The sequence below is a fragment of the Sceloporus undulatus genome, chromosome 6 (assembly GCF_019175285.1).
Source record: "Sceloporus undulatus isolate JIND9_A2432 ecotype Alabama chromosome 6, SceUnd_v1.1, whole genome shotgun sequence".
NCBI lineage: Eukaryota > Metazoa > Chordata > Lepidosauria > Squamata > Phrynosomatidae > Sceloporus > Sceloporus undulatus.
Genome location: NC_056527.1, coordinates 86,727,401 through 86,741,215, shown reverse-complemented (window position 1 = coordinate 86,741,215; position 13,815 = coordinate 86,727,401). Strand labels below are relative to the sequence as shown.

General features: G+C 39.7%; 1 protein-coding gene across 4 annotated transcripts in view; it reads right to left on the bottom strand.

Annotated features, from left to right (window-relative positions):
- Positions 1-13,815, bottom strand: part of CDK12 (cyclin dependent kinase 12) — a 97,598-nt gene that overhangs the window by 41,029 nt on the left and 42,754 nt on the right. For 3 of the 4 annotated variants that reach the window (XR_006104476.1, XR_006104477.1, XM_042472597.1), the window contains one exon: positions 7,153-7,254. Coding sequence is in view for 2 of the 4 variants with exons in the window: in XM_042472597.1 (XP_042328531.1) it covers positions 7,231-7,254 (24 nt within the window). In the remaining 2 variants the exon portion in view is untranslated. Of the gene's footprint in view, positions 1-7,152; positions 7,255-7,933; positions 7,991-13,815 lie in introns of those variants that run through there. The other variant, XM_042472596.1, reaches the window with a different exon arrangement.

Below are 13,815 nucleotides of genomic sequence, written 5' to 3'. Positions count from 1 at the left end.
TTGCCTCACATCCGAAAGCTGTCCTTCATCTGATGAGAGTGCTTTGAGTGTGTCTGCCTGCATGGCAAAGTGTTGGACTTGATGGCCCTTGAGGTCTCTTCCACCTCTATGATTCTATGAATCATCTAAGCTGTAGTTTACCAGGTCCACATAGTGATCCAGATGCCACCCCAACAGATTGGGTTCTTGACTGGACTACAGCCAAAATGCACCCTGTCAGGACCAGATGGGTCACCTGTTTTTTCCTAATCTTTCAATATCCTTCTCTGCCTAGTTCTTAAAAGTGGTGACACTTTCACGGGCAAAGGAAGAAAAGACCACCCCATTCTAACAAAGGAATAGTTTTCCATGCATTCTAGGACAGAAACACTCTTATCTAATCTTTTTAGGACAACCTGACACTGCATTGCTTGCTTGAGAAACTGCAACTACTCAAAGCCACCATCACCATCTTCTTATTCTTATACTTTAGCTATAGGTAGTTCTGCTCAATTAACTAGTAAATGCCCAGTTACCAAGTTATGTATCACTTAAACCTATAAATCACATGTACAGTATAGGATTAATGAGTTGCATTGGGTTGCCCATAGCAATGCTGCCTGTGGATGCAACCTCCTTGCTCATACTGAACTGATAAAAGGACATTGTCACTAGCAGAGTTTGATTCCTGATTTATTTTTTGAATGAGTTTGAATTTAGATCTGTTGGTTGATTTATTTTTTATCCCACTTTTCTCCCAAAATTGGGACCCAAAACAAATCTAAATTGATGCTAGTTGTTAAGGCTTCTCCTGAAAAAGAAACATAGAACCACTAGTTCTGTTTGGAGGTTCAGAATCAAGAGTGAGCAGATTTTATTGAGCATTTACATTCCCCAAGTGAGCAGAGGAACCTGCAGTGGCTCCTAAAACTAGACTCACAAGTTTTCTGTTCACAGAACAGAATAGATCAGGGTTTCTCAATCAGGGTTCCCTGGAACCCCAGAGATCCACAAGAGATAGCTAGGGGTTCTGCAATAGTTATTTTTATACAAGGGTTCCCTGAGACCTGAAAATGGTTTCATGGGTTCCACCATTATAAAAAGGCTAAGAAAGGCTGATAAGCCTGATGTAGACATTTGTTATTGTTATATGCCTTCAAGTTGTTCCTGAAATATGGTGACTCTAAAGCAAACCCATCATGAGGTTTTCTCAGCAAGATTTGTTCAGATGGGATTTGTCATTGCTTCCTCTGAGAATGAGATTGTCCCAGGGTCATCCAGTGTGGGATTTCCTGGCTGATATTTGAACCCTGGCCTTCCTGAGTCTTAACCCAACACTCAAACCACTATGGTACACTTGCACAGAGTCAGATACAGCCTTACTTTATCAGACTGCTTTTAGAGGATTTGAGAACTGCAGCTTCTCTCAATCTCTCTCACTCTCTCACACACACACACTTTAAAGCCAGGAGACAGCCATGGGGTGAAAAAAAATATTAACAGCCTCACTTCTCAACTTTGGTTAGGATGCCATCTGGTGGCATTAAGACTATGCTAAACAAGAAAAGAAATCATTTGTGGGTACTGAAGAAAGTGGTTTGAGAGAACATCACTTCCCATGCTGTATAAATACTATTTATTTATAGTATTTATAGTCTATATTTCTATATTTTATAGAATATTTTATATTCTAGTATACTATATTTTATATAGTATCCTATTTAAATTTCTTTGGAGAAAGACACTTTTTCAAAAAAAAAATACTATCAAATATTTATTGTTGTTGTGTGCCTTCAAGTCATTTCTGATTTATGGTCATCCTAAGGAAAACCTATCATGGGGTTTTCTTGACAAGATTTGTTTAGAGGTGGTTTGCCATTGTCTTCCCCTGAGGCTGAGAGAGTGTGACTTGGCCAAGGTTACCCAGTGGGTTTCTATGGCCGAGCTGGGAATCAAACCTTCCTCTCCAGACTCATAGTCCATAACTCTATGCCACAACGACTATGCCAGAACAAGCTAAATTGCAGAGATTTTACTTGTTTCTTCCACCCTCATGTTTTTTTAAACTGTCATGTTTCTTCTAACTGCAAGAGCAAGAAATTTCAGAAGTTTGTTAATTTGATTGTAGGTGGCCTGTGTTGATACAATTCATGTTACAAAAGTCTCTCTGGAAATGGAGTCTGCCATGAGAAATGTGTAATACCTTGGGGAATGTAATTGCTAGAAGTGGGGCATCACTGTTCCTGTACTACCTCCATATCACTTGTTGTTGTTGTTCTGTACCTTCAAGCTGTTTCCAACTTATGGTGACCCTATCATGGGGTTTTCTTGGCAAGTCATGTTCAGAGGAGGTTTGCCATTGCTTTCCCCTGAGGCTGAGAGCATGTGATTTGCCCAAGGTCACCCAATGGGTTTCATAGCCAAGCGGAGAATCAAACCCTGGACTCCAGACTCGTAGTGCAATAGTCAAGCCACTATACTATGCTGGCTCGCAACCCAATATTTATTCAATGCTGTATATAAAGCTTTTAAGGATTTCTCTCAGTTCCACCATCATCACAGACAAGTTTAGTGAGAAAGTCACAAGACAGAGCCATCTAGGGCTGCTCTCAGGTTATAAAATTCAGGCGATTAAAGTTAAAACTTGTTAAGATGTGATGCTTTTAAAGAACGTTTTATTTTAAAAAAAACCTGGGGCCTCTGTTTTTCCCTCCCACTGAGCCTTGCCCCACTCACACCATCTCTTCAGCATTTTAAATGAACGCAGGCAAATGCCACAGCCTGTTTCTACCAAAAGGCAGATGTTTCGGAAGCAGTGGTGTCACCCACCTTAGCTAGTACAGTCCACATCACCTGCACCCTCCTAGTGACACTTCTGAGTCCTGTTAGAAAGAGGAGAATGGGTGAGGTTTTAATAGAGTTTTTGGAGCCAAGATTTTGGAGATTGTTCAGGGGTAAGTGTTAACTTTGTTTGAAACTGAGGAGTTACTATGAACTGTGCATGGATCTAGTGGGGCTATTACAGAAATCTTTACCCGTCTGTCTGGATATTTTTACTCCATTTTGATTATTGTAGATCAAGTTACTGATGTAATTATTTTAATTGCTGAATTTTTATTAATTTTAATGGTGGGAGGGTTTAGAAGTTAAAGTAACTTTTTATTGTGTTTTATAATTTTTAAGCTGTAATCCCGCCTCGATCCGCAAGAAAAAGTGGGAAATATTATTATTATTATTATTATTTTAATTTAATAACTAACAAGAAAAAACTTTCCAACATAGTCACCTTGAAAAAGGCATGCTTATTTTCCTGGACCATTCAGCTATTGATACAATAGTATTATTGGATAGGCTTTCTGGATTGGGAATTAGGTGTATACTTTTTCTGTTCTATTTGAATTTTGGGAGACTGTGCTCAGGAACAATTGATTTGTCATCCCAAGTGTTTCTCAACATCTCACTAGGAGTTTTGTCACTGAAGTATCACCAATGTGTTGATGATAGCTACCTCTTTTACATCAGATTCATATGAGGCAGTAGAAGTGCTAGATTAGTGCTTGACCAGAGGCCAGAAGCTCAACTGAAGCTCAACCCAGACAAGATGGAAGTAGTGTTGAATTGGTGATGGTTGATTGACCAAGAGGAGGTACCATTCTTGAACCTCTTTAGGAGGCCTCTTCATTTCCTGAACCCTGTCTGGACCTCTGTTATCCCCTACCAATCTACAACTGCTGGGATTACATAAAACAGAGTCAGGAAAGTTAAAGTGGGATCAAAGCACTATAACTGGGTAGTGTGGAAGATACACCCTATGTCACTATGCTACCTTAGCTATACAAAGAAACATATCTCATGTCAAAGTTTCTGTGCTACTCTGTGTAAGTGGTGGCATCCTCATTTGGAGAAATAAAATGCTTACAAAACAAATATAGATTGTTTTAAACTGGGAATGGCTAAAAATGCATTCACTTGAAAAAATGCTCACAAATGTGCCTTAGACCACAAAAAAACAAAAACAAAACTGGAAATAAAAAGATATACAATTTGTTGTAGGAATATCTACGCGTGCACCCTTTGACTCTGCTATACTTTGTTGTTTTATAACCCTGAACCAAAATTGATTTAATTGGCATTTTTACCATGTGATGTACCAAAGATACTCAGCATTGTGAATATACAAATATTTGTTTTGTGACACAAAAGTTATTTAAACAAAAACAAACTGTCACTTTGTTGTCACTGTTATTTGCCATCAAATTGGCTTCAACTTAATGAGACACCTCCAAGAGCCCTGGCCACCAACAGCCCTGCTCAGTTCTGGAAAACTCGGGTTATGGCTTCCTGTAATGTGATCTTCCTATTTTCCTACTACCTTCCAGTTTGCTTAATATTATATAGCTTGATTATCCCTGATCCAGAATTCTAAATCAAAAATAGTCCACAATCTAACATTATTCACACTGGTAGCTGAGATTGTGATTCCTTTACTTTATGATGGTTCAATGTACACAAAATAATTTGTGTACAATGTTTCACACACAAAATAATTTAAAATATGTATAAAATTAGTTTCAGACTATGTGTATAAGAGTGTATACAAAACATAAATGAATTTCATATTTAGATACCCTGGTGTAGAAGAAGGAATTTCAGCATGTGCTGCTTGATAGTTTGCTGCATGACAAGCAACACCAGCTGAGATCCCCTCTTCTACATAACTATTAAAGGTACATGGGTCATCTCCAGTTTTTACTCTAACAACTCTTGTTGTTGTTGTTGTTTTGTGTGCCTTCAACTTGTTTCTGACTTATGGCGACCCTAAGGTGAACCTATCATGGGGTTTTCTTGGCAAGATTTGTTCAGAGGAGGTTTGCCATTGCTATCACTTGAGGCTGAGAACATATGACTTGCCCAAGATCACCCAGTGAGTTTCATGGCCAAGCAGGGAACTGAACCTTGGTCTGAAGAGTTGTAGTACAACACTCAAGCCACTATGCCTCACTGGCAACCCTAGGGTTCTGTTTTAAAATTATCAAATTATGAACACCTCCCAGAGCACAATTACATCACTTATTACAAAATGAAAAGACAGGGTTCAATTGAAACCCTATCAAAAGAAGGCCATCCATCAAACCTCAGTGACTAGGTAAGGAGGGCATTAGTCAGTGAAGCAAACAAGAAGCCAGCACTAACTGTGAAGGAACTCAAGAGATCTGCACCTGAGATAGGAGAAATTAGTACCATAAGAAATTCCATAAGATAGTACAACTATCTTATGGACGTTCCAAAAAACTGGGGTTTATGGAAGAGTGGTGAGAAAAAAGCCATCACTGAAACAAATCCATTTGGAATTTGCACATGTGAATGGGGAGACACAGCAAACTATGGGGAAAAGATTGTTTGGACTGGTGAGACTAAAACTAAATATTTTTGGCTGGATGCAAAATGCTTTGTGTGTTACAAAGGCAACAATATTCATCGCCCTGAGAACATCCCTGCAGTGAAACATGGTGGTGGAAGCATCATGTTGTGGGAATGTGTTTCCTCAGTAGGGTTGGGAAACTGGTCAGAAATGAGGGCAAGATCGATTGAGCCAAAGCCAGGGCAATTCTAGAGAAACTCTGCTTCAGACTGCAAAGGACCTGGAACTGGCACAGAAGTTCAATTTTCAGCAGAACAGTGGCCTGAAACTCGCTGTCAAAGTTACACTGGAGTGGTTGTAAAACATGAACTTGAATGTCTTACAATGGCACAGTCAAAAGTACAGACTGCAGTGGGATTGAGATTTTCCAGCAAGACTTAAAAATAGCAGCTCACCAATGCTCCCTTTATAACCTGACAGAGCTGAAGTAATTCCACTATAAATGGGCAAAAAATGCAGGACCAGATGCACATAGCTGACAGGCACTTACCCAAGAAGACATGCAGCTGTAATTGTTGGTAGGGGTATTTCCACCAGGTATTGATGTGTCTGTGTGAATACTCATGCAACCAACAAATGCCAGTTTATTTTTGTTTCCTCAATATCTGTGTCAGTGTAGTATAATGGTTTGAGCATTGGACTATGACTCTGGAGATCAGGGTTCGAACTCCTGCTCAGGCATGGAAACCCATGGAATGGCCTTGGGTGAGTCACACACTCGCATCCCCAGAAAACCCTGTGATACCCCATGATAGGGTCCCCATAAATCAGAAGTGACTTGAAGGCCTATAACAACATTCTCTGTGTCACAGTAAAAATAATTTCCACCCTCAATGTGATGGGTATCTTGTGTACATTGTAAGAAAACAAAACGTAGAAAGTCAAAGGGGGGTGAATGGTTCTTTAAGGCATTGTATATGTTAAATGCACAACAGTGGCAGCTGATGGCTTCCATGTCAGTGAAACTGCTTTAGGTATTATTCCAAATTTTAAATACATTATCCATAATATTGAACCTATTTTGGCTTTGCATCTTGGATACTAATTTAGCACCTTTGATAGTAAGTCTGGAGTAGAACCCAGAGCAGATTCATTACTCCACTGACGAGGAATCTGTCAACTGCCACTGATACATGTTGTGCGGGGGAAGCAAATGAGATGGATTCTATTGCAAGAAGAAAAAACAAAGGCCCACAACCGATATAAACCAAGAGTGGGCCAAGAATTCAAGTGGGATAGAAAAATGTAACATAATTGATAATGATGGATTTTCACATCCCTGAAGCTATTTGACAATCACTGTCTCCACTTCTGCCAATAATTCTGCTCTCTTCAGATGGAAACTGTTATCTGGACTGTGTAATTGGGGAAGGAGGGTGTATATTCTTTTGGGTCAGGATTTACCTAAAGTAGTGCTTCTCCATGCTCTCTGGCATGGGGACTGGCAATCTTTTGTCTCTAATATGCCAGAGACCAGTATCTGTGCCACTAACTATGACTGCTTTCTTCTTTTCTATAAACTATGCAGACCAGCAGCTAATGGCTCATGAACTGGTGTTGGCCTGTGGACCACTGCTTTGAATGGGACATCAGAAGCAGCTATGGTGGCCATAAATCAGAAAGAGTGGGCATGTACATAAAAACCAGATTTTATTTTCTTGAATGAAGTCAGCAATCAACATGGTTAACCTCAAACTAGTAGGTCTTCCTTCATAGCAGTAGCAACACAGCATGTCATGTCACATACTTACAAAGCTTGGTCCTTCTCCCACTGAAGATCACGAACTAGCATCACACCAATTGGCAAGCATGTTGAGATCAGCCAACTTTTAGCCAACGTCTAAGGTCTTGGTCTGCAAGTAGAAAAACCAGGAGTTGGTCAAATTAGTTCAGCCCAGAGCCTGGAAAAGTTATTTCTTTGGAAAACCACACCCACAATTGCCAGCCAGCATAGACAATGACCATGCTGCCTGGAGGGGGGGGGGGGGTTCTGGGACTTGTCATCCAAAAAGTAACTTTTCCATGCTCTGGTTTTGTGGAGGTAGAGGCAGCTATGAAAGTTAAATGTAAAAGCCACATGTAGCCTAGTTGTTAAAGGCATGAACGAGGAGCCAGTTCTACCAACTCTACCGAGTTCAAATTTCAGCCCAACATTCACACTAAAATTATTTAAAGGCCTTTATCAGATCACTTTCTTATGCAGGGTTAGAAACCTTAAACTATTAATACAAGGACATAGTTGTCGAATCTCAAGTCTAACCAGAACTTTCAGGATCTGAGACACCTACTCTGAGTCTCCAAGGGGCAACAACAGATCTTTGGAAAGTTCATTTTTTAGATTAGAACTTCCAGAATCTCCCAACCAGCAAAGGAAAAAGAGGAATATCTCAGAGTAAGGGGATAAAACCAAGGATGAGATTACATTTTCCTGTTCGTCTCCAAAAGCATTTGGCATTTGTTTCATCTCATGTCCATCAAGTAAGCTCCACCCTCCCCAAGACACCAGAGGATTTTCTGCCAGATGCTACTAACTTTTTCTCTCTTTGAGTTTGAAAGCTCCATGTTCCTCTCATCTGTCTTGTGGCAGCCCTGTGTAAGGCAACAATGGCTGACATTAGTTGCAGTATAGAAGGATTGTTGAAAACATGCAACTGTTCGGAGACCTGAAGTAAAGAGCAAGATAAATACTGAGGGCTTTATGGAGCTGTTGTATCAAAGTAGCCATTTTAATTTATTTTGTTAAATTTATATCCCACCTGTCTTCCAAAGTGCTCAAGGCAGCATGCATAGTCCTGTACTCCATGTGAGTATACTCACAACACAACTGCAGGGTTGGTTGGGCTAAGAGGGTGACTGGCTCAAGGCTTCATAAGCAAATCAGCAAATAATGAGCTTTATAAGTAAACCAGGATCTGAACCTTCTAACGCTTCAACCAAAGAGCATGCTATTCTGAGGTGGCTGAGATCCTAGAGCTTCAAGTTAAATCTTGAGATCTGGAAACCCTGTCCCTGCATTATCAATTTCATTAATCATGACAATTAGCAACATGTTTCCATGAATCAACTATAACTGCTCCAGAACCTTTGCAAAAAGGTTCAGACTTGCAAAAAGTCACCACAAGCATATTTGTCATATTTGTGCCACTGAAAGTCTATTGAGAGAGAATGAAAGAAGACTGAACAAAATCTTTGCAAGCCCTGTAGAACCCAAAAGAAGATGAAAAAAGAGGACAACACCATGGCTGGTTCACTCACACATGCAAGTGCAAGTGACTTGCCTGTACAAATGAGCCATTACAGGTTAAATGTTCACAGGGAGACCATTCAGATTGTCCATGGAGGTCATGTCTTGCATTCATCTATTCACCAAGTGTAAATCATTAAGAAAATATACATTCATGTGTGAACCAGCCCAGTGACTGGAAAAGGTACACCAAAGTGGCATAATATTAGGATGTATTGCAGTGGGTGGGGACATTTATTATGGGATCAAACACATAGCAATGACAAGTGTGACAAATGAGTTTTAGGTCCAGCCTGCAGAACTGTAACTTCTTCACATCAGTTGCATACCTTTCATACTTCCAATGTTGTTGTGTGCCTCCAAGTCGTTTCCAACTTATGGCGACCTTAAGGCTGTGGTTTTCTTGGCAGAATTTGTTCAGAGGGGGGTTGTGATTTGCCTGAGGGCACTGAGTAGGTTTCCACTGCAGAGTAGGGACTCAAACCCTGGTCTCCCAGTATCCTAGTCCAACACTTAAACCACTACATCATGCTGGTTCTCCTATTTCCAATAGATCCTAGAAACCAAGGAATAGTTTTCATTTTCACAAACCAGTCCTGTTGACAAGTCTGTAAAGCATGGTGCAAGTGACTGTAGGGCAGGGGCAGAAATTGTGTGACCTTCTAGATGTTTAACTACAATTTCCAGCAGCCATGGCCAACATAACCAACAGTAAGGAATGTAGGGTGATTTATTCTCTTTCCACACACAAATGTGAAAGCAACATCAGATGGAAATACAAATGATGAACCATTGTTTTAGAGAGATCAAAGAGGTTGTGCTTTGTCTTATCCAACCTGGTACCCAGCATTTTTTTTAAAAAAGTTGCTTTCTCAGAACAGACAGACATCGTGGTTAGTAACAGGTCTTCTGGAAGTTGCTGATAAAAAGCATATTTTTCAAGCTCTATTGGTACCCTCTGGATTTGTCTATAAATCCCATCATCCACAAGCAGTAGGGCCATGCTGTCTACAAATGGGAGGTGTAATTCAACATATCTTGAAGCTATCAGGTTGAGTAATTTTGGCCTAGCTACAAAGTTAGGAATATATAAATTGTATAAATTTATATAATTATTATTAAAACTAATCAAACAAGAAATGGATCATGAGACATACAAGGATGTATTGTTATGCATGTTAAATAGAATGGAAAACTCCTTTGGATGGAAACACGCGACTTTCAATGTTGCACTTTAGTTGGTACTCTAATAAATGGTAATGTATGGAGGAGTCAGCTTGGTGGAGTGGTTTGAGTATTAGACTGTGACTGTGGAGACCAAGTTAAAATTCTGGCTCAACCATGTAAACCCACTCGGTGACCCTGGACAAGTCACACTTTCAATGTCAGAGGATGGCAATGACAAACCCTCTGAAGAAACTTACTTGTGAAAACCCTGTGCCTTAGGGTCATCATAGGCTGGAAACGACTTGAAGGCACACAACAACAAATGTCTTATGAACTTAGATGTCACTATAGCACTATGCAGAATAGTAATCTGTTCAGTGCCTAAATGGAACTCCTACTTCCATAATTGCCTATATATTAAGCGGGGAGGGGGGGGACAACTGCAAGAAAATGACATGCACAACCAGCCATGCAGGAGAGACGAGAAACTGGACCATTTGAGAGCAATTTTCTGGGGACAGGCAGACAAGCAGCTTCTTCAAATGGTAGTAGAAGATACTATAATGTGTGTGAATGATGTTAAGAACAATTAGGAGCCTTCTGTTGTTAAAATACCACTTTTTAGTAATGTGCATTCTAGATGACATTCACTACAGTGGCTCCAAGACATGTCAGATACACATGTTTATGCTGACTTGGAACAACAGAAGGAGCAACAGAGGTAAGGACAGTAATACAGTACATGGCCTCCACCACAATTCTGCCCCAAGAAAACCAGTTCCAGACCAAAATTTCACTGGATACATATAACTGTGCAAGTTATAAAAATTACAAAACTGTTTAGATCCTTAAAAGCAAACTGAAAATGGGAATATGTAAATTATGGAAGCCTGGGATGAAAAGCAAAAAGTTTTACGTTTCGTTTAGTTATGAAGAAGGCTATTCACCTATGTATAGTATATAAGCCCTGGTATAAACGCATGAGTTATGAATCAAGGAAGCCTTGGAAAGGACACACAAATCTGAAAGCAAGAAATGGGGATTACAATTCTGCTGATGGAATTCATGCAGATTGAAACAATGGTCTCAGTAGACAAACAGCAGAGAGCTGCAGCACACTGTTGTGGCATCATAGTAACATGAGTGAGAGAAACCATGAGCAGAGAAACTCCAGAGAATGTAGTTGTGGATATATAATTCCCAAGATGCTCAACTTTTACTTTAGAAAAAGAGCATCCCTTGAGCCAGTGTGGTGCAGTGGTTTGAGCATTGGATTGTAACTCTGGAGACCAGGGTTTTAATCCCCGCCTGGCCATGGAAACCCACTGGGTGACCTCAGGCAACTTATATACTCTCTCTTTGCAAAGGCAAATCCTCTCTGAACAAATTCTGCCAAGAAATTCCTGTGTGTTCTGGTTCTTAAATTGGAAAACAACTGGAAGGCACACGACAACTCTAGCCCCTAAGGCTGCTAAAGGAAAGATTATGAATACAATTAGTATGATGATTAATTATGGTCTACCATTTAGTCCACTGAAGATTTTACTTGGGCATTTAGATAGCATAGTTTGGAATAAAAAATATGACCTACAGTATTTTGCATTTTATTAACTGGGGGTAAAATATTAATCAAAACAAACAAACCTCCTACCCTAAAGGAATGGTTGACTAAGGCTGCAGTCATATTAAACTCAGTGATTACTTCTGAGTAAGCAAGTATACAGTTGCACTGTAGGATTCTGAGAACGGATCCAGTGTATACTTGGCAGGTATTTATTTCCTGCCTTTCTCCTAATAAGGGACCCATATTTTGGAAAATAAACAGAAACATGTGGGGAAACATAGTTGTTTTCTGAACATGAGACAGATCAAAGTGTGTTGCCGTAAATGATTTTTCCTCCTTTCATAGTTTTTTAGAATATTGGCTTGGATCCAGATTTAGGAAGATTCCACTGGGCTGGTTTCTTTGCTGTCTCCTTCCCACAGCAGCCTCTATAAAACTCTTGAAAATGTTACCCACAGGGCCAAAAAGACCAATAGATGAGCTACAGGTGAAGTGAGAAATAAGGGGAAATGAACATCTGGAGGAGGTGCTTGCTTTCCATTAATAGAGCCCTTCCGACAGACAGAGGGCACATTCCAGATCCAATCAGTTGTAATTCTGAACTGAAAGATGTTGATTCCTGGAAACATTTTAGAAGCTGGACCAGACCTGTTGAACAAACTGTTCAGTAGCGAGAATGAGAACCAAAGACCTACAAATCTACCTTTCTTCCCCAGGAACTAGCTAGAGTTATACATCTGTAAAATGGCAGAACAAATTACATCAAAGTTTGTTCAAATTGTACAAGGCACACATAATTCATTTTATGCCAAGTTTTAACTTCCAAAAAAGTATGTCAATACACACTCACACCCATGCTCACATACACACCCCTGCCTGAAGTTAATCAGATGGAAGGCAACATGCACACACCAGGCTCATACACTCCATATACAGCCGATTTATCCATCTGGGGCCATTTCTGACTACCATTAGTTTAGTTCTGCTGGATTAGTGATTGAACATCTTGAATTTTTCTCCCCTGCCACAATCTGCACTTCACCTCTGAATTTACTAGCTGAACTAAGTAACAAATAATAAAAGTGAAAATTTTGTGTTTTTAAACGTTCACAGGGGAGTCACTGGCAAAACTAGGTTTAAAATTATTTAATAGTAACAGTGAGAAATGGGGGTATTAATTTGCTAATGCTGGGATGGATGGTATTTATTTTTTGTGCTTTGTATTACTGTTAACTGATTAGCTTTTTCAGAAATCATGGGATCTGTCATTACTGCTCCCAACAGCTAATTCTGTTATTGCCTCCAAAGTGTTCTTTTTAGAGTTTTTAACGTTGACTTCCTCAACATCACACTTTCCAGTAGTGTTAGGACTGCAGATCTAAAGTCTAATTGATGGTAGTAGGTTCATGAGAATTGTATTGTAAAGCCAGGTTGGAAAAGCTGTCCCAAAACATGGGTTCTAATAACCTGAACAGTTAAATTTTATCACTGATCTTTTTCTCTTTTCTTTCCGCCACCAACATGTTATGTTGTTTAGTCACTCTTCAAACACTGTGGATTCTTTGTCTACATTGCAAAATGTAAACAGCCAGAAGACAGTGATCCACTTAAACACCAAAGTTAGCAACGTATGGTTGAGCAAGATCAGTTAATGATTCAGGGGTGGAGACTTTTTCATCTGATATATTCTGAATGCCTCTAAGCATATGCAGAAGATTTTTTTAGTAGTTTTGACTATCTGCATCATCTACCTTTTCACTCACTTAGAATCAAAGATTGCAAAGAAAAATGCTAAAGGATGTGCTTTGCATGCAGAGGCCAATTGTGCCAAACTCAATCACTGCCATTTCCAGTTTCCCAAAATCTCAGTGCTCTCCAACATTTCTCCACATTTTGAGATCATCCATAGCGAAGAATAAGGCAAAAACTCTTATTCTTTATAACACAGGAACAGTGAGTGCCTCTCAAGGCACCCCTGACCTCAGTGGGGAAAGGAGGGATTAAATTATCACACTAGTTAAATTTAGCCACTTATATTCAAGCTATTCATACTCCCAGCCTCAGAGGATCACAATGGCAATTGGCAAACCTCCTCTGAAGAAACTTGCCAAGAAAGCCCAGATAGGGTTGCCTTAAGGTCACCAGAGGTCCAAAATGACTGGAGGAAAACAACACTTCAAGCTCTCATAGAGTGCTGTTAACTACTAAATTAATTTGTTTTTAGTAAAGAAGAAACTAACAAGTATTTAATTAGTTAAATGCAGGTAATTATTTCTAAACTATGGTCATGTCAGCATTTTTCGGATTGTGTATCTTCAACGAATTCTTTCTAGGATGCCTCCTTGAAACCCTGAAAATGTCAGTGGACTCTTTTTAACAGAACCCCATATCCTCAACATAGCTTGAGCCCAAGTATTTGCTTTTAGCTACCAGAATAGG